The 20672-nt window shown below is 39.8% G+C and overlaps 1 protein-coding gene across 1 annotated transcript; it reads right to left on the bottom strand.

The window, feature by feature from the left end:
* Nucleotides 1-56: 56 nt before the first annotated feature.
* On the bottom strand, nt 57-20499 carry sft2d1 (SFT2 domain containing 1). The gene is given in 8 exon segments (NM_001200824.1): nt 57-505; nt 3467-3496; nt 6064-6122; nt 6258-6293; nt 10600-10681; nt 14713-14795; nt 16074-16160; nt 20354-20499. Coding segments are annotated over 8 exon segments (483 nt in total). The 5' UTR covers nt 20420-20499; the 3' UTR covers nt 57-465.
* Nucleotides 20500-20672: the final 173 nt, after the last annotated feature.

The following is a 20672-nucleotide window of genomic DNA, read 5'->3' on the forward strand; positions in this document are numbered from 1 at the left end:
TAAGGAACAAGTATGAGGGGGAAAAAAAACCCAAAATGACTGACACCAAAATGATAGAGAATAATCGTGTTTATTACAAGAAGTGTAATTTAATGTACAAATTAAGACAGAAATAAGGCACAGTTTTGGCACTTCCAACAGCAGTTTCTCACCACAAACACTCAAATATTTGTTCTTTCAGGGCACATACCTTTCACTCACCCAGAATATACAAATTATAATGCTGCAAACATTATAAAAAAAAAAATTAAAAAAAAAAAAAGTGATCTAAAGAAGTAAAGCTTTATTTTAATGGCAAATATGTAATCCGGAGGATGTCTGATGTATTTCAAAGTATAATGTTGGCTTATATTAGCATAAACGAAATGAAAATCTTTGCAATAAAATATTTTACATATATACTATGTATATTTTGAATGCATATATTTTTGTTGGACATTACATGGATTGCTGGGAACAGCAGCTTTAGCTCAAACAGGAAGTGAAGCACTTTATGACCGCGTCCCTGTAGGAAGAGAAGACACAAAATAGCATTACTTCTGGTAGCCTGAATACGACATTTGAATTTCAAGGTGGTGCAATATTCAAAAACTATTTAAGAAACTTTTAAAAACAGACAGATCACAATATGCAAAATTCATCATCGCATTTAGCAGTGGGAGGAAATGCACACCTGCTGCGAGTTGCTTATTCACTTCTGTCCTCTATCTCACAGCTGTTTGTATTGGACTAGCTTTATTCTTAGCCGCGGATGGGCGGATCTGTTGCTTATTTCGGTCTGTTTTGGCGGGAAAGGACCGACGCACCCCCCCCGGCATCAGGTACGTGGCTGAGGGATGATGTAACCCACACGGTCTCTATGGCAACCGCAGAATGAGGTCACGGCGCCTCCTTATCCTCATCTTCCCCCACCCCCTCTTTCAGTCTCTCTCTCTCTTTTTCTCTCGATTAACGTGTTGCTATGCAGACTATATCACAGTTCTACATTCGGGAGGAGGTGTGAAGAGATGTCAAGGTTAAAAGGAAGCGGGGAGAGGAACGAGGAGGGGCTCTCGGTGACTCCATCCCTTCATAGCCTTGAAAGGCATGTTCAAAGACTCCTCCTGCACTCCCGCACGTCAAACCTACACAAATCTCACTACTCTGATCAAGCACTAAACTAGTTGTCTAACCAGAGGGTTGAATACAGAGTGCTGGGGAAGCAAAATCCCATTGCAGGCACACATCATAACAGGATGGAAAGAAAGGCATGCCGTGGAGCAAGTACTGATGCTACCAGTACAGTCACAAGAGGGTGGGGATGACAAGAAACATCGTACTCCATAGGAAAGCGGCTCCAAACACAGCGCCGGCTCATGCAGCTCCAGTGTCCGCTAATCCAATAACAAGCCAATGAAAAGGTCTTAACTGAAAGGCTTTGCGCTGGCCATCAACTGTACATGGTTTGGGAAGCGTGTGTTTTATTTCTAACCAACACAGCAACAACAAAAGAGCACAGAAGCACTATGCTGAACAAAACATCATCACAAGACAAACCAGCCCCTCTCTTTTCCAGCCACTCATTCATATTCTGCTCCCATGTCAGATGGCACTTGGGTTCACACAGCTTCTAAGATGTCTGGCTCACAGATGCTGGAGAGCATTTTAGATCTGGTGCATTCTAGATGCTGCTAAGAATATATCATAGCATGGGAATTACTCTTCAAGCGCAAGTGCCTGAAAAATAAAAAGAGGACGCTGACTCTAAACAACCATACAGCTAATAATACTTTAGAAACGTCACATGGTTGAATCACAAGAAGCAGACCATCCACTGCACTTTCTCTGCAGCACTTGGACTTTTAAAAAACCCCAAAAAACTATTTTAACACACACTAAAAGAAGTGGCTCATTCAGTTTGCTGACCTACATTTTATCTCAGTTTACATTTTGAACACAGTGATGTGGAATATCTTGAAAGCTGTTAACATATCTTGACCTTTTAGAAGGCCTGGTGTGATGCGTTTATTCCCCCTCATGATCCACCCATTGGAAATCAAAGCATAACACGTTGATTATGCTGGTTATTAAAAGTCCTTCCTGTCTCCCAAAGTTCAATCCCTGGTAAAAATTATGGAATCACCACATTTACAGGGTGTACACCCGTTTTTATTTTTTTTTTGCTTTGTAGCGAATAAACAAAGCACAGATATGACACAAAGCACTTTGTTTAATAGCGGAACAATTTTTTTTTTTTTTTTTTTTCAGAAAGCAAAGCAGAATGGTTCACACGGCATCAAGACTAGGCGTGTGCATCGGGACTGGGATCCTGCAAGATGCAACAAAAAGTGTCGCAAGTGAGGAGTATTTTAGTTTCATGCAGGCAAGTGGTCAGATTTTGCAAAATAAAGATAGAGCACCGTTATTAATATGGATGTGAATGGTGCAGTTACAGTGTTCCTACATTCATCCTTAGTATCTTCCTGGTCAGGGTCACAGTGGTTTAAATGACTAGTTTGTTTAGGCCTATATTGTGGGAAATAGACGCAACTCAATTTGTTAGAAAATGTGCTAGTCGAGTAAAATTGTCTATTTCAAAAGCCAAACCAAAACAAACCAACCAACCCCTTCTGGTTTAGGTCATAGTGACTTTGGGTTTAAATCTGCATACATATACAGATATAGGTTGCTGTCTCCTAACTTGACAGCCACATATGGAGCATAACTAAGGAGCCAGTTGGCTAATGTAATTTCACAGGTATATAGGCTTGTGTGTTCAAAACACACAAGCAGGGAATGTCCACAGCTGGATGAGCTCCCAGAATAGCCAAGATGGCTTTCTGACTTCTGTATTAAGGAAATAAACAAATAGTCTTATTGGGGGGGGGGGGGGGGTCGGCCAAGTAAGGAGCAGCTAGAGGACACAAAACAACAAACACAACCACCCCCCCCCCCAAAAAAAACAAGAAAAACAAAAACAAAAACAAAAAAAAAAAACCAGAGCCATTTGCATGGTGCAGACACCCCATCATGCTCCATGAGAGGATTATTGCCATATGGTCAGGGACAGCAGAACAGCCGTGGGTAAATAACATGTTTTCATTCAGTTACCCAGACAGAACAAACCACCCAGCTTGAGCAGGAGAGGTTACACATTGACATTTGGAGGAATTCTGCAGTCTGGGTTGGAATTAAGTACTGATATCTGATCTCGTCTGCCAACTGACACATATTGCAGCACAGACCTACCTGGCAAATGTGGAGTAAGAAGGAGGCTGAAGTGTGTATAGAATTAGAAATATAAAAAACACTGCGCTAAGAGATATAAAGGTAATTCTCAAGCCTTAGCTGCCACTTATCTGCACTTTGAAAACCACTGATTGACAACAGGGGCAAATATTTATATAATAATCAATTTTGTTTTAAGCCAAAAGGCACCGAGACACAAAAGCATACGTATAGCATTGAGAGAATTGTTTCAGCTTACCGAGCAAAAGGAATGTATGAGATGCTGTACCTAAAAAAAAGAAGAAAAAGAAGAGATGATGCATTTTCTTCAATTTAACATTAAGGGAAAGATATTCAGCACATGGGTATAATACATATATATAGCATTATATAATTCTATAATACAAATAAACTGAGACGGAGATAACCGATAAGAAACAATCAATTGCATCATCATTAATACGATAACAATGCTTAGTGGTTCATAACCTATTCAAGGCTTTCCAATGAATGGGATGACATAAGGTTACAGGCTTAAATAGGCCCAAAATTAAGCAGTTCAAAACACCATCACAGCAGGGCTTCTTGAACTTTTTGCAACCAGAGACGCCTTCTACAATAACGTGATTTCCAAGGACTCATTTGCGATCACAGCACGGACCGAATCTTAAGAGCATACAACACAAAATACGGAACCGTAAGGCACAAATAAAAATAAATAACATTGTACGAATTAATTCAAGCCAGTAGAGATTTGAAACCCTTTACATCATATTAACAGCACTTCCTGGTTGTACTAAAATTGCAGTTATAAAAGGTAATATCACTTATAACTATGCTAACTTAATAATTATCATAAAAAAAAATACAAAAGAACTCAATGTTTCAACATAGAGACATTTAAGGAGACTATGAATTGGTTAAATATTTTCAAAGAACCGTTCAAGTGTTATCTAATGCAGTGCATGCTAGATAGTATATTAACAGACTGTGCTATCCAGGCATGTATGGAATCTCACTGCCACACATGAGCAGACTCGAGGCTTGTACCCTCTTTCTTATGAAATGGCACATCTCTGTGCGAGTGTGAGGTTGGTGTTGGCACAAGCGTGTGTGCGTGTGTGTGAGCAAGGAGCAGTTGCCAGGGTGATGGCACTTGTCTGCTAGCCTGATATGACTCAGGATGTGGAGGAAGAGAACATATCGTCAGTGATGATGACAATTGCACTGGCAATAAAGTCTTGGCCAGTGACGTGTGTACAGGTCCCCATACACGCATGCTGAGGGTGAGGAATGCAAATAAAGTTAGTCATTTGTCTCTCATGCTCCAGCAGGCTGTGGTGTGACTGCAGCCAGCAGAAAGGGTCAGGATATACCAACCGAGATTAGCTTTATTCCCAAGCCTAACAGGAGCCTAGTTTAACAGGGTACAGTTTATTAGACACCCCCCCAAATTAACAATGGCAAAAGGAACGCTCGGTATGGACAAAGAAGACAACGAGGACAATCCTTAGTCCTCTCTACTGTACAGACATCTTCTCACCTACATTGGCCCTACAATCAAATCAGCAGCAGTGCAGTTAGCCAGTGAACACACCCCTTCATATTTATTTAAAGTAAGATGAGTAAAATGGTCTACCTGTAGATTTGGAGACTTGGTGACCCAAAAATACTACAATCTTCTGCAAACTGTCAGTGGAGAATTTTCTGCCTCATTATCCACCCTCTTCCCTGTGAACTTTTCCCATGCAGGTTCATCACAACTCTGGTTCTTTTAAACTTCTTAATTATATCCTTAACAGTGGATACGGCTATTTTCAGTCATGTAGCTATTTATTTATTTTTAACGTTCAAAAAAAATGTGTGTCTTATTTCATTTGTCTATTTTCCCTATCTTCCTCATGTTGATGAATGACTAAGGGAAATTGGCCTGTGTGTCACGTTATATTTATACTCCAGTGAAAGAGTGACTACTTAAGAGTAAAAAATAGTTTATACTTTAGAATATAATTAGATTATATTATAATTATATATTATAATTACAATTAGGTAGATTTCTCAAACCTCTCTCATTTTCAGTGTGGGATTAAGCTAAATAAACACAGACATTTTTCATAACCTTTAAGTTAAAAAAAAACCCAACAAAAACAAACAAAATAAAAACATCCATACCCAGGGTGCCAATAATTTGAGATCACCGTTCAATTACACCACTGCTTAAAGAGCTTTTTTTGGCTGTATATTTTGGATAGCAATAGGCAGCACCAGTCGAACCTGTTATGTGTGTGCATTTATACTGTTTTGGGCATGCTCTGCCTATCCTGTCCCTCACCTTGGATTATTTTTAGTTTCATTTGCTTGATTTCCTGTTGCCTGTATGAACAGCATGCGGTTAATAGCAACCTTTCTGGCTTAATTAAAGCTGAATCAGGCACAGTTAGCCGCAGGAGCTCACAGATGGCAGTGGTCCAGACAGAAAAAGGAAGTCAATGCCAGGTTGATTTGGAGCTGCAGGGCACACTGTGGCTGAATGTGACTTTACTCCCTAACTGGATAGTGCAGGCTCAGCTGACACATGCACAAGAACACGTGTGCACATTTTGAGGAAAACTCCTCACTTCTTGCAGAGTCACAGTTACGTTTGTAATGGTTTTCTTAAAGGAAAACCCATTAGTCTACCCATTGGGATGGAATGTTCAATTTAACACATTTCCCTGTACTGAGAAAAGACTAAGGGAAGATGTTGAAGTTATTAATAAACATCTGCACATTTCTATAAAAGCCCTTCATTAATTTTTAGTCAAAAAACATATACAAGTCAAAGGTTTGGATAACTATCAGCACCATGTTACTTACCATGTCATAGCTATGAACTGTAAAATGCAGAAGATGATAGCCAGCCCCTTGATTTTCCACTACGCAGAAAAAGGGAACACAGTTATGAGAGTGTTTATATTTGCAAAGTGTTAATTACAGAATCATACAGTTCTAGTATAACCTTATTGAGTCGACCCTGTTGATAAACTGATGAATTACATAAAGCTGCTTACCCAAAAGACTGCACATAAGGTCAGGACAAGGCACAGCTGGAGAGAACAACAACAACAAAAATAAACAGAACAGAATGAAACAGCATTTAACAGCTAAAATCTTATAAAGTATCCTTGAATTCAAAAATGTGAAAAAGGTTAATACTTTTTGAATGACAGATTCTGACTGTATTGATTGGTGTTTGGGTCAAATTAGTTAACAGATCAAAAATCCACGTGTTAAATATGAGCTCATTTTCTACTGTTACTAAATAAGCTCCATGGCTTTAGATCGGTCATGTCCTAGAATGCACTATGACCCAGTACATGGAAATTATTTACTCATAAGATAGCTAGTAAACTTCGCTGATGTTAGTACTGATAAAAACATTTTTTTCTTTTATATAGTATATTAAAGTGATAAGCCACAAAAGGGCATGTGTTAGTGATTTTAAAAAAAAAAAAAAAAAATTCCTTTACTTTTATTTATTTATTTATTTATTTGCTGCATTCAACTTACCTCAGAAGTGGAAATTATAAACTCGGAATTACATAATTTTCTACCAAATGTTTTCATTTTCCATGCATTCCCTACAATGTAGGGGGAAAAAACAGGGACGCCTACATGTTTGTCTTTTGTTAACAACAAACTAGCCAGCCAACTGTGATAAGTAATGTATACTTAGCTACACAAAATATTGAACTGTACAGCCAGTGTTAAATATGTAACATACTAATATGTCTGTATGTTGTTTGGTCTAAAGTAAATACTTGTATATACACATTAGAACCCATTTAAAGGTAAGAATTGCACCTTTATTTACTACTCTGAGGTTGTGTGCAGCCATGTTGATTTGACATCACTTGCTGAACTCGGGGTGGAGGAGACCATCCCGAGCGCTTGATTAGGATTTTTCAATTTCCATTTCTACAATCCATTAGAGTCGAGGGGGCATTTCCTAGTCAGAGGCTGGAAATGGAGTTACAGCCTTTACTCAAAAGCAGCAATTATCAGAGGCAAGGGTGTGCTTAACTAGGAGACTAAGCGGAGTGCTTTAAATCCCCGTACCAGCGATAAAAGGTCACGAATACATCCGCTCATGGCTTAACGCTTTTATAAAAAAAAAAAAACAGTGACAAATACAATATGTGGAGGTGGGGGGCGGGGGGGATCCAGAGTTAAATCAATAACGACATTCATTATTAATAATATTTACAATAAACAATTCTTCTGCTTCAGGCAGAACCTCGCACATTAATACAAGATTAATTTATTGTAAAGCAGACACTGGTGTATGTATATCAAGGACTTCACGACGGTTTCACGATGATTTTACAACCAAAACTGTCCATGTTATAATTTGCATTTTTGACACCACAAAAAAGTGACTGTGTATATGAATATGGCAATATAAAATGAAGTAACGGATATTGAAATCCCACTCATGTCTTCTTGGGACAAATGCAAGCTACATTATTAGCAGTTACCTAGTTATTTGAGATAGATTTGACACGGATTTCTAATAAAAAGATCCTGGCATTTCTTACTGATGATTAAGGTGTAGAGATGGGATAGGGATACTTACCATCATACATGGTATTTGCTATAACGTGAACAATTACGATTGTTTAAATGTGCATGTATAATAATATTTAAAATAATGTAAAATTATGTTTAAAAGACAGGAAAAAAAAAAAAAAAAAAAAAGAACAGGGATGCAACACAGTTGAGTTTTGCCTTCACTGCAGCATTCCACAGAACATCTGAAAGCTCACTAAGGCTCTTAATCAGTTTATTATTTTCATGTTCCTTCAATGGTTTTCCCAGCTCCGGCAATGTATGAGTGTGTGTAATGAGTAGATATACAGTACCGTGCAAAAGTCTTAAGGACATGCAAAGAATTGCTGTAGAGCAAAGATGCCTTCAAAAATAATGAAATTAAAAGGTTTCCACATTAATAAAAAAAATACTAGAGCAGTAAACAGTAATAAATTAAACAAAGTTTGGTGTGACGACCCTTTGCTTAAAAAAAAAACAATTAGTAGTCTCAGGTAGAATTGGTGCAGTTTTATAAGGAAATGAGCTGGAAGTTTTACTGAGCATCTTGCAGAAGCAGCCACGGTTCTTCTGGAGACTTTGACTGTCATACACACTTTTTTTTTTTGCAGCAAAATGCGGCAGCCTTCCTTATGTTTTCTGTCTGAAAAGTGTCTCTTACCACTTAATATGCTGCTTTCTTTACTGACAAACATTTTTGCTGTAACATTTCATTTTGTGCTGGAAAACTAATGTTTTGAAATCTAAAATGTTTTTTTGTACCGACTCAGTAAAGTAGAAGTCATAAAATAAAAATCTGTAACAAAGATGTACACAAAATAGGGTGCCTAATACTTTTGCACAGTACTGTACATATGAATAAGAGCTGTCTAAACTCAATCTCATTATGCTGAATGCTAAGGGGATTAAATGACTGGGCCTTTGGTGTCAAGTTGGTTCAAGCTCCTGCAAGGTCTTCATGCCTTCTCAACTCTTATTTTTTATTTCTTCCTCTTCCAGGCTCATAGTGCAGAGGTATGAAACTGTAGTCTGGGTCAAAGTACTACAGATGTTAGCCCTTTCTTGGCAAACCACAGCTATGTAAAAATAAATAAATAAATAAATAAATAAATAAATAAATAAATAAATAAATCACATTTTGGCAGTGCAGTTAGACACATACAGTATCTCACAAAAGGGAGTACAACCCTCACATTTTTGTAAATATTTGATTATATCTTTTCATGTGACAACACTGAAGACATGACACTTTGCTACAATGTAAAGTAGTGAGTGTACAGCTTGTATAACAGTGTAAATTTACTGTCCCCTCAAAATAACTCAACACACCGGCACTAATGTCTAAACCACTGGCAACAAAAGTGAGTACACCCCTAAGTGAAAATGTCCATATTGGGCCCAAAGTGTCCATATTTTGTGTGCCCACCATTATTTTCCAGCACTGCCTTAACCCTCTTGGGCATGGAGTTCACCAGAGCTTCACAGGTTACCACTGGAGTCCTCTTCCACTCCTCCATGAGGACATCACGGAGCTGGTGGATGTTAGAGACCTTGTGCTCCTCCACCTTCTGTTTGAGGATGCCCCACAGATGCTCAATAGGGTTTAGGTCTGGAGACATGCTTGGCCAGTCCATCACCTTCACCCTCAGCTTCTTTAGCAAGGCAGTGGTTGTCTTGGAGGTGTGTTTGGGGTTGTTATCATGCTGGAATACTGCACACTGATCATGCTCTGCTTCAGTATGTCACAGTACATGTTTGCATTCACGGTTCCCTCAATGAACTGTAGCTCCCCAGTGCCAGCAGCACTCATGCAGCCCCAGACCATGACACTCCCACCACCATGCTTGACTGTAGGCAAGACACACTTCTCTTTGTACTCCTCACCTGGTTGCCGCCACACATGCTTGACACCACCTGAACCAAATAAGTTTATCTTGGTCTCATCAGACCACAGGACATGGTTCCAGTAAACCATGTCCTTAGTCTGCTTGTCTTCAGCAAACTGTTTGTGGGCTTTCTTGTGCATCGTCTTTAGAAGAGGCTTCCTTCTGGGACGACAGCCATGTAGACCAATTTGATGCAGTGTGCGTCGTATGGTCTGAGTACTGACAGGCTGACCCCCCACCCCTTCAACTTCTGCAGCAATGCTGGCAGCACTCACACGTCTATTTCCCAAACACAACCTCTGGAGATGACACTGAGCACATGCACTCAACTTCTTTGGTCGACCACGGAGAGGCCTGTTCTGAGTGGAACCTGTCCTGTTAAACCGCTGTATGGCCTTGGCCACCGTGCTGCAGCTCAGTGTCTTGGCAATTCTCTTATAGCCAAGGCCATCTTTATGTAGAGCAACAATTCTTTTTTTCAGATCCTCAGAGAGTTCTTTGCCATGAGGTGCCATGTTGAACTTCCAGTGACCAGTATGAAGGAGTGTGAGAGCGGATGACACCAAATTTAACAGACCTGCTCCCCATTCAAACCTGAGATCTTGTAACACTAACAAGTCACATGACACCGGGGAGGAAAAATGGCTAATTGGGCCCCATTTGGACATTTTCACTTAGGGGTGTACTCACTTTTGTTGCCAGTGGTTTAGACATTAATGGTTGTGTGTTGAGTTATTTTGAGGGGATAGTAAAGTTACACTGTTGTACAAGCTGTACACTCACTACTTTACATTGTAGTAAAGTGTCATTTCTTCAATGTTGTCACATGAAAAGATATAATAAAATATTTTAAAAAATGTGAGGGGTGTACTCACTTTTGTGAGATACTGTACTAGTCAGTCAACAGCTTCAGGCTTACCAGCACAACACAGGTGGCTATGAGTCTGGTCGGCTCAAACATGCGCTTCAGCTGTTTCAGTGGGCCCATCAGGAAACAGGTACTGGAGGGAACAGATGTAAAATACAAGCTTATCAAAAAAGAAAAAAGAGGGGGGGGGGTGATGGTATGATAATGTACCACAAGATCAAGTAAAGTAAACAGAGTAAGGTATTGGGCCACCACGAGCCACCAAAACAGCTTCAATGCACCCCGTCTCTTTACTGGAGGGATGTGCACTAATCTACCAAAAGATATTCATTCAGCTGGTGTTTTGATGATGGTGGTGGTGGAGAGTCCCATTGGTTGTTCAATTGGGTTGAGATTACTTGTTACTGTCAAAATCACAGCATATGGTTTAATGATGTATATTTTTTCCATCTTGAGCCTTTGTACTGTGTGGATGGGGGTGGAGTCATCCTGGAAAAGACCACTCCCATGAGGATGGAAATGTTTCATCAACAGATACTCTCCTGTATTCCCTTTGATATCACACTAATGTGTTAACATCACAGTCCTGGAAGGCCTGCTTCTGAGGACAATTCCCAAACTTATTTACTGATGTCTTTTCCATAGATCTACATTTAGATTGTCACAGTTCATGCTAAAATATGAGCCAGCTGTGCAGTCTTTGTGCCTAAAGTTCATGCTCTGATTATGAACCCCTTACTTTGATCTTTCCTTCTTGCCACCTTGGTCTGAAATCAAGGTTCAACTGGGGCATGCTTAATTTTGTCATGCACCCGTCTATGAGCATTTGCACTTAGGTTTTTCCACTTAATTTATACCAGGTTTTCCTCTAACACCCATCTGTTTTTTCATCAAAAATTATTACACTTTATTATTATTATTTTTTTAATACCAAACATGTATTTCTAACATGCATTTTGAGGCACCTAGCTCACAATTCATTCGAGTGTTATTGGTGATGGATGTAAACTTCACCCAAAATTGTAATTCAATATTAGACAAAATCAGATTAAAGAGCATGACTGAGATTTCTGCTCCCCCCCTTCTCTCTCCTGACATGAACAGGAACGGTACCAGTCTAGTCCCCTGAGGGCTGAGGATTTCCAAAGTGTGTTACTCAAGCAGACTAACTGAGGCATATATTAGATTAGTGAAGGTCTAATGCATGAGCAGCGGGCATGTCACATGCATCACACTAAAGAGAAAATGTCTACACCACCAGACCAGAGACGTCACATCTTTGACCTCGGAGAAGACAAGATTAAGAGCACTGTTCCTTTACAAAAAAATTTTGCTCATGTGAAATGTAAAGGCAAAAATATGAACAGCAAGACAGCATGGAAGATAATGCTGTGCTATTAAGCCTAATGAAAGGAGCAGAATGTCCAGCAGTACTGTCCAGTGCAATGCTTCCTGTATTTACTTTTCTGGCAGCGCCTGTCTCAGCAAATATTATGTCTGCATATTTATAACTGGACAGGTTTACTCACTGCTCCATGGCTGTAACTGGAACGTTTACATGCACACTTTTTGTCCTATTCTAGGCAAAATATGTTGCGTGCCTATATACACACACACACACGTACATTTTTCTAGGTGTCTACATCTTAACTAAGGTTTTTCCTTAAGAACCTGAAAAAAATCCTGTATACGTTAGAGCTTGACCACCATATTTGAACACGTCTGTTCTGACTGGTGCAGGAAAGCAAATAATATTTTACTCACATTCCCATTAAAATTATTTGTAAAGTGTTAGATTTTATACTTTTTTAAGCCTATTTAATCCCATGGTAAAGCCTTTTTTTTTTGGGGGGGGGGCTAATGTCAACAATATAATTGGCTTATACTAGCGAAGACATAACGCAAAAAAAACAAAACAAACAAACTCAAAACATCCTCCATTTACTGTAACATAAACCATGATACTACCAACACCACCACCACCATGTTACACAGATGGGATAAGGATCTTATGCTGGAACGCAGGGTTTTCCTCTCTAAACATAACCCCTCTTGTTTGAGCCATAAAGTTCTATTTTGGCCTCATCCATCCACAAAACATTTTTCCAACAGCCTTCTGGCTTGTCCACGTGATCTTTAGCAAACTGCAGCCAAGCAGCAATGCTCTTTTTAGAGAAGGCACCCGATTCATTTCACTTTCAAATTAACTAAACTTATCGATTCACGTACTTTTCCCACTCATATGATACGTAATATTGGATCATTTTCCTCAATAAATAAATAAATAAATAAAATAATTTGGTCTCATTTGTTTAATTGGGTTCTCTTGGTTTACTTTTAGGACTTTGTGAAAATCCAATCATGTTTTATGCAAAAATATAGATAATACTAAAGGTTTCCCAAACTTTCAAGCACCACTGTACCTACACAATTGTCAATCATTCCAAATTGAGATGCAGATTGGTTCATCTGGCACTTTTATTGGAAGAAAAAAAAGATTCTTTTGCTGTATTTTCGAGTGATGTTAAAATGTGGCACTACTACAAAATAATGGGTAGGCTGAAGGTCGGGAGGTCTGATGTGGTGAATGCAATGAGGGGTCAAACAGATTATATACTGCCTCGACTGAATCACTTTGGATAAAAGCATTTACCAAATGAATAAATGTAAATCTAACCTCTATTATATTCACCTATTCAGACGCAAGATAAATACTGGAAATGCAAATGATGTACCCCTGTGGATTTAAACAGTTTAGTACAATTTTTTCCCCCCCAGAGAGTGCTGACAACAACCAAGGTACAGTGATTATGGATGCCAGGGAAATTCTGGGGCATTTTCATGCGTTCTGACTCCGGTTAATGATTAGGTCTCTTCCTGGTTCCTGCATAACTGATTATGAAGTGCCATCCCAACAGGCTGGTGCAGCTTTCCAGCTTGGGCCACGTATACAACCAGCGCTGTACGGGAATATGACAGAAGAGACACACTGTTTGAACTCTTAGCACTCATGCCTTAAAAAGTATTCAGATGAGCCGAGGAACTAACAAACTCAATTGGGATCGTATCTGTTTCAAATGCTAACTAGGGGTAGTCACACTTTGTTTAACGCCTCGTTTTATGACTGCCGGTAAAGAGCAAAGCGGCACAAGAAACTGGGACAAAACAGGCTCCGTCACAGCGAAAAATCCAGCCGCTATAACGGGAAGATCAGAGCTAGAGCTGTAATCCTGTTGTGACTTGAGAAAATCAGACAGGCTTGGTTGTGCGATGCTGAACAGGACTGATGTCCCGGATCTCATGGCAACCCAAAAACATTAGCAGATGATAAAACAAACAAACAAAAAAAACCCCCCAAACTACTGTGCATCCAAGCTCTCAACTGGAAGCCTGTCTTACTTTTCACACAACCAAGGGGACACTGTCTCGATCTGAATACATGTGGGTGGGTGATTCTTCTTGCCGATTTCTCGTGAAAGGACACCAACACTGCATCAATTTAATACATTGCATAACTCTGGTGTAAGGCTAAAATGGAAGTAGTATAATCAAGCTGGTTTTGCGTGATCTGTGCTGGCCGCTTTATTCAGGCAAAGTTCACAGCCTAAATCTCAGAAACACAAGACACACATGTAACAGAATACTGAATAGGGAGTACTGTGGGCCTTATAAAGAAATGCAGGTGTTTGAGAGCAGAGATCGCATATTACCGAGTCGCTTGCATTAAAAGGACAGTGTTTCCACATAGAGGTGGGCTTGGCATACTTTAGTACATTTGCACAACAGTAACAAACCAAGTGGATAAACAACAGACTGTCATTGAACTGACAGACAGAAGCATGTGGGATTAGTCATGTAAAGGCTGTGCATTAATGATTAAAGCCTCTACCGGTAACTGCCATGACAGCCGCTGTAGGGCAAGCTTCATGTCTACAAACAAAGTGTGAGGTGAAATCTACTGGTGCTATGTAGCACTGTCTTGTTGTGGTGGTGGAGGAGGAGGTGTTGCTATTCAAAAGTGAGAAAGAGAGAAGTTAAGCATGAGCCCAACTTGGGACAGAAGAACAAGGTCAGAAAGAGTACACACAATGTTTTTAAGATAGATATACACACACACACACACACACACACACACACACACACACACACACACACACACCTTACCTAGCTAGAGCTGCAACGTTTCCGAAGGTGTAAAATACTGCAAACAGCTGCATTCCTTTGGGCAGGAAAAGTAGTGCAGTGCCCTGTTTAGTCCAAAAACAAAATCATGTTATCCAATAAACACTTAGTACCAATACATGAAGATACTACTATACAACAGTGTAAAAATAAATCTGCCAAAACAACACTGATTGATTAGTGTGATATTACTAATTACTGTGGAATAAACGATAGCAATGTACTGAAATGATGTGGATATTGGTTAAATCCTGCCACCTAGTGGCATCCAAGCTTTATTTTTTTTTAAACTCTGTTCTTTTTAACTTTATTATTTTTAACAATTCAGTATTTGCACTGCTCTAAACATACTGACCTTCACAAGAGGCTGAAACTGGAGAACACTTCCACAAAACAGATCATTGATTATACATGCTTCCCTGTTAAATCATTTTTTATTCATTTGTTTTAATCGGTTTAATATGAGGTTTATCTGAAGTGGAGCGTCCGCTGTAGAAAATGCGAACGAGCTGTTATTATAAACACAATAACCCTGCCTAAATATGAGCAAATACACTTCCTTTACAGGAAACCAGGAGTTGATGGACAGTCTTACATGTTCTTGTGAGAGCACACACAGCAGGGTGGTTAACATGGTGTGAACTATCAGCTATCCGTTATCAGCACGCCTACAAACCAAGTGCGTGTTGTGTTCTGGGTGGGGGTTGGGCTATGGCATCACGGCAGGCGTTCAAAAGTACAAATGATTCTTTGGTATAGTACTTTCATAAAATCACTTATCTAGGGCAGAAACTGGAGTGCATGTATTTATGGGGTTTTATGGTAACCACCAGGAGCTCGGGGAAGAAAGCTGCCACTGAACCGCTCTATGCAACATCTTGTTTCTAAAATAAGAAGAAAGCAAGTGTGCACATAAACTTTACAATAATTTGTATGTCTGTATTTTAAAAACAGAAACAGCTATGACTCATGACAAATAAGACTCATCGGACAAATAACGTGTATTTTTAAATGGTAACCCACAGCAATGTTAACATGAAGCGCTCCTACGCAGAATGAGCAATGGTTTGCAGGTCTGAATGGAAGAAAGCAAAGAGTGAGCCGAGATATGGAGTAAGAACATTACCAGCCAGCAGTAGCGAGTTACTTCCTGAATGAAATATCCTTGAGAGCTGTGAGAAACTATTCTGCACTTTCACTTATGACTCGGCTGCATTAAACTGGGAGATGCATTTTAATTTTGGTAAATGATAGATTTTTTCTTGTTGTCCCCCCCCCACCTGCTCACTGTGCTAGCCCTCATTCGAATGCTTAGTTTTATAGGTTCTAGGAAAACTACTCACCAGTATGGAGCACAGGATCCCGGAGGCGAAGCATATGACGAACCATTTGATCCTCGTGCTGTAACTGAGCGTGGAGGCATCCAGGACCTGAGGGGAACAATGGCAGGATATCACATTGTTCCTTTCGCTAGAAAACACGCTGACCGTGACTAAAGCGAGACTAACATGTATAGATCTTGTACGTTCCAAAACATTTTTACAAACGAAACAAATCAGTAAAAACCTAAAATTTCGATTTCGGTTCTGTTCCCAACAACAGCACTCTGTGAAACTGAAAGCCCAGGGGTTCACAAGAAGCTGTAGATCTTTGATGATTCATGAACAGCACTGCAATAATTGAACAGACAACTTTGAGTTTTCTTTTTCCTTCTCCTAGTGTACCGTGTGGGTGATCTTATTTGCACACAAATAAAGGCTGTTTGTGCAAGACGTACCAGGCACAGTATAACACAAGAGACTAACAGCTTTGCCTGATCAGCCGGGTATTTCAATGTATCGTCAGTAAAGCCGAATTACCATCCATTTCCTCTGAAATTATGAATTTTATTTTATCTGTTTAAATTTATCTGCAAAATATTACTATACTTAATATTAAAGTAGACCTAATCTGTTTTAAACAGCATTAAAAATACAATTACAATCAAATTATTCAACCCCCATTGCAAATCAGGTTTATTGTCAAAATATACAGACTTTCAGCCATTTGCAATGAACAAATCAAAACAAAAGCAACTGAAATAGTTCAACACAATGAATGCTTTAAGTGGTTTCCCCAAATTCAACTGAAAATGCAACTTATAATGACTTCTTCAGTTTCAAAATTATTCAACCCCTTAATAGAATCCCTCACAACAGCACAAATATGCAAAAACAGGCGTTGTCTCAAACACACCTGATGCAACTATTCAAGGACTTCATTAGTTGCACCAGGTGTGCTTGAGCTGGAACACATGAAAGACCTGAACTGGCTAGGGAAATACCTGGATGGGGCAGAAAAAGGAAGCTAACGATGGCTGCAACCAGATTTCTGAGAAGGCAGATTGTGAAAAACACTCGAGTGACTGTAAAAGACCTGCAGCAAGACTTGGTGGTAACAGGCACTGAGGTTTCAGTGAGCACAGTAAGGACGGTACTAAAACACAGAAGGTTTCCATGCCAGAATTCCAAGACGTACACCACTACTGACCCAAAAGCACAAAAAAATGGCTCAAAATCATAAATAAGCCACAGACGTTTTGTGATTCTGTTCTGTGGAGCGATGAACCAAAACTGGAACTTTTCAGCACGATGGATCAGCGGTATGTCTGGAGGAAGAACAATGAAGAAAGAACTGTCCACAGTCAAGCATGGTGGTGGCTCGGTGATGCTCTGGGGCTGCTTTGCATCCTCTGGCACAGGAAACCTGCAGTGTGTGGGAGGCGAGATGGATTCATTGAAGTCTCAGGAAATCCTAGGAGAAAACGTCATGATGTCTGTTAGGAAACTGAAGCTTAGGCGTCATTGGACCTTCCAACAGGACAAATGATCCCAAGCACTCCTCAAATTCAACCAAGGCTTGTTGCAGAAGTCGTCCTGGAAGATTCTACAGGGCCATCGCAGTCACCTGACTTGATCCCCCATAGAAAAATCTGGTGGGATTTGAAGAAGGCGGTTGCAGCATGCAAACCCAAGAATATTACTGAACTGGAGGCCATTGCTCATGAGGAATGGGATAAGATTCCTCAGGAACGCTGCCAGAAGCTATGCAGCTCGTTTGCAGCAGGTCATAACAGCAAAAGGGTGCGCTACTAAGTACTAAAGGTGCTTGCCATGAAGGAGTTAAATCATTTTGAAACTGGAGAAGTTGCATTTTCAGTTGAATTTGGGGAAACCACTCGTTTTGTTGAACTACTTTAATCGCTATTGTTTGATTTGTTTACTGCAAAACAGCTGAAAGTCTGTACATTTTGACAATAAACCTGATTTGCAATGGGGGATGAATAATTTTGATTGCAACTGTAAGCATAAGTCCTGTTTAAGCATTAGGTCACATGACTACTTGTAACACAACTAACTGATCCTGTAACGACTAAGAAAACTTCAGGTCTCTCGCTCTCTCTCAGTAAAAGTAAATGATAGCATTTATAGACTTACATAGGAAAATGTGATCATAGCTCACTGTTCAGTATTAAAAAGGTGGCCATGCTAATGTTTTTAACAGCAATGATCCATCCACGACACGTGTTTTGGCTCAGTTTTTTTTCTTATTTTGCTGCCACCTTTTTCGTCCAAGATTAACAGCACTTTGCTCTTAGTGGTTAGGGATAAAACATAATGAGCACGACTGCAACGGCACAGGACTAATATGCTTGTATCATTCCACATCGACAACACGTTCAAAATTAAATTGGTGGACACAAACACACCACAGAAAGCCGACACTACGAACATCATAATAAGTAAAGGAACATTCACAGCAAGAGTATTAGGTTTGTGTGTGTATCACACACTGGATTCTGAAGTGATCGTAAGACATTGCTGGAAATGCTTTACATATAGATGGATGACAAAGAATCTCTTCATGGATATTTGGACTGATCAGCAAATTCCGGTGGCTTTTAGGCAGCGTTTTTTTTTTTTTTTTTTTTTTTTTAAAACTTAATATAACATTCAGATGTGTTAGTCAATATTTTAGAGTATGTTCCTGTGTTAATTGGAAGGTTTATAAACACAAGTTTCGGGAGTTCTCATAAGCCAGCTTTCACTGGAGAGCTTATGTTTTCATGAGAAGATTTTTCCATCCATCCATTTCCAATACCGCTTACCCTACGCAGAGTTTCAGGGAGCCTGGAGACACTCCCAGGGAACTCAGGAGACACCCTGGACAGGGTGCCAAACCATCACAGGGCACAATCGCACACTACGGACAATTCTGTGTTTAAATCCTCTTCGAAGACTTATTTGTATTCTTTATGTATTCACTGAGGGTGTACATTTTTCATTGGTCTCATATTTGGTTTTTGTTCTCTTAATTCGTTTGAATTCTGTTTTATATTTCTTGTACATCACTTTGGTTTCAACATCCATCCATCCTCTATACTGCTTATCCTTCCTTCAGGGTCACGGGGAAACCTGGAGCCTATCTCAGGGAGCATCGGGCACAAGGTGGGGTACACCCTGGAGAGGGTGCCAACCCATCGCAAGGTACACTCACACACGCATTCACACACCCCTTCATACACTATGGACATTTTGGACATGAATATCAGCCTACCATGCATGTCTTTGGACTGGGGAGGAAACCGGAGTACCCAGAGGAAACCCCCGCAGCACAGGGAGAACGTGCAAGCTCCGCACTCACAGAGCGGAGGTGGGATTCGAACCCCCGACCCCACAGGTTTTTGAGGCAAATGTGATAACCACTAAGCCACCCTAGCAGATTTTCCAAACCACTTAATCCACTTAAAATATAATAACCTTACCTTACAATATCCATCCTCTGAGAGCATGTAACATTTGGTACAAAAACGTAATTAATATGCATTTTAAGATCAAATAAGCTGTAAAGTTAAAACACACATTCTTACAGACATAAAGACTATACACAAGGATATAACCTGAAAGGTGAGCCAAGGATTTGTTTGTTTGTTTGTTTGTTTGTTTGTTTATGGTTTCAGTTTAGCTAACGCCTTTCTAACACTGAGGGTCTCTTTACAGAATATGTAACACAAAGTAACACCGATAAAACAAACAAACAAACGCCAATTACTTCTAACTGAACAGCTTTTACTTTTAATTTCACTCGAGTTACAAAACAATTGGTGTGCATGACCAAGCTCACAGGTCGCATTGTGTATAAACATTTCATCTACAGATTGATCACCATCCTGTAAACGTTCAGAGCTGTATCCCAAACAACGCCCTCCTCCCTCCACTACAGCACTTCACAGGGTATAGAACGACGACATTTATGTAGTCTACAATAGGACTAGGTAGTGTACAATATGTTCAAGAAAGTGTCGTTTGAGACTCGGCCTTGAAGGAACTCGCAGACATACTGATATATGATTTTCCCCCCACGGTTTGAATAAAGATAACAGTTCTTCGTACGAAGGCAAACGAACTAATATATTATCAATAAATATGTTAAGAGAGTTGGAGGAAAGTAATAATTAGTTTGCAGAATGTATGCTAACTTCGTTAGCCACCATTAGCCAAGCCACTGGCTCTTTGAAACGATACGCAACAAACAAAACCTCCGTGGAAGGGAGTCGGTGGCTGGAAATGAAAAGACAGTTTACCTGCGCCGTCAGCCCAAGTTCCTCATTGTCTTCACGGCCATTTAAAACTCGCCGAAGCTTGTCCATGATTCACGCTTCGTTTGAAATATTATTTTGACACTTCCTCGAACTTCAGACATTGAGTTAATGAGATCAGGCGTGCCAATGGCCGCATCTCAAATCACACACCGCGTCCTATATAGGTCCCCTGAGTTGGGTTGGAAATACTGGCGCTTACACCCTATCTAGTGCACTATGTAGTGTATTGATTTTGGAATTCAGCCTCATGGTTGAGCGTATGTGTACTGCTGATGTACATATCTGTAAAAGAACAGTACTC

The sequence above is a fragment of the Ictalurus punctatus genome, chromosome 3, assembly GCF_001660625.3.
Source record: "Ictalurus punctatus breed USDA103 chromosome 3, Coco_2.0, whole genome shotgun sequence".
Taxonomy (NCBI): Eukaryota; Metazoa; Chordata; class Actinopteri; order Siluriformes; family Ictaluridae; genus Ictalurus; species Ictalurus punctatus.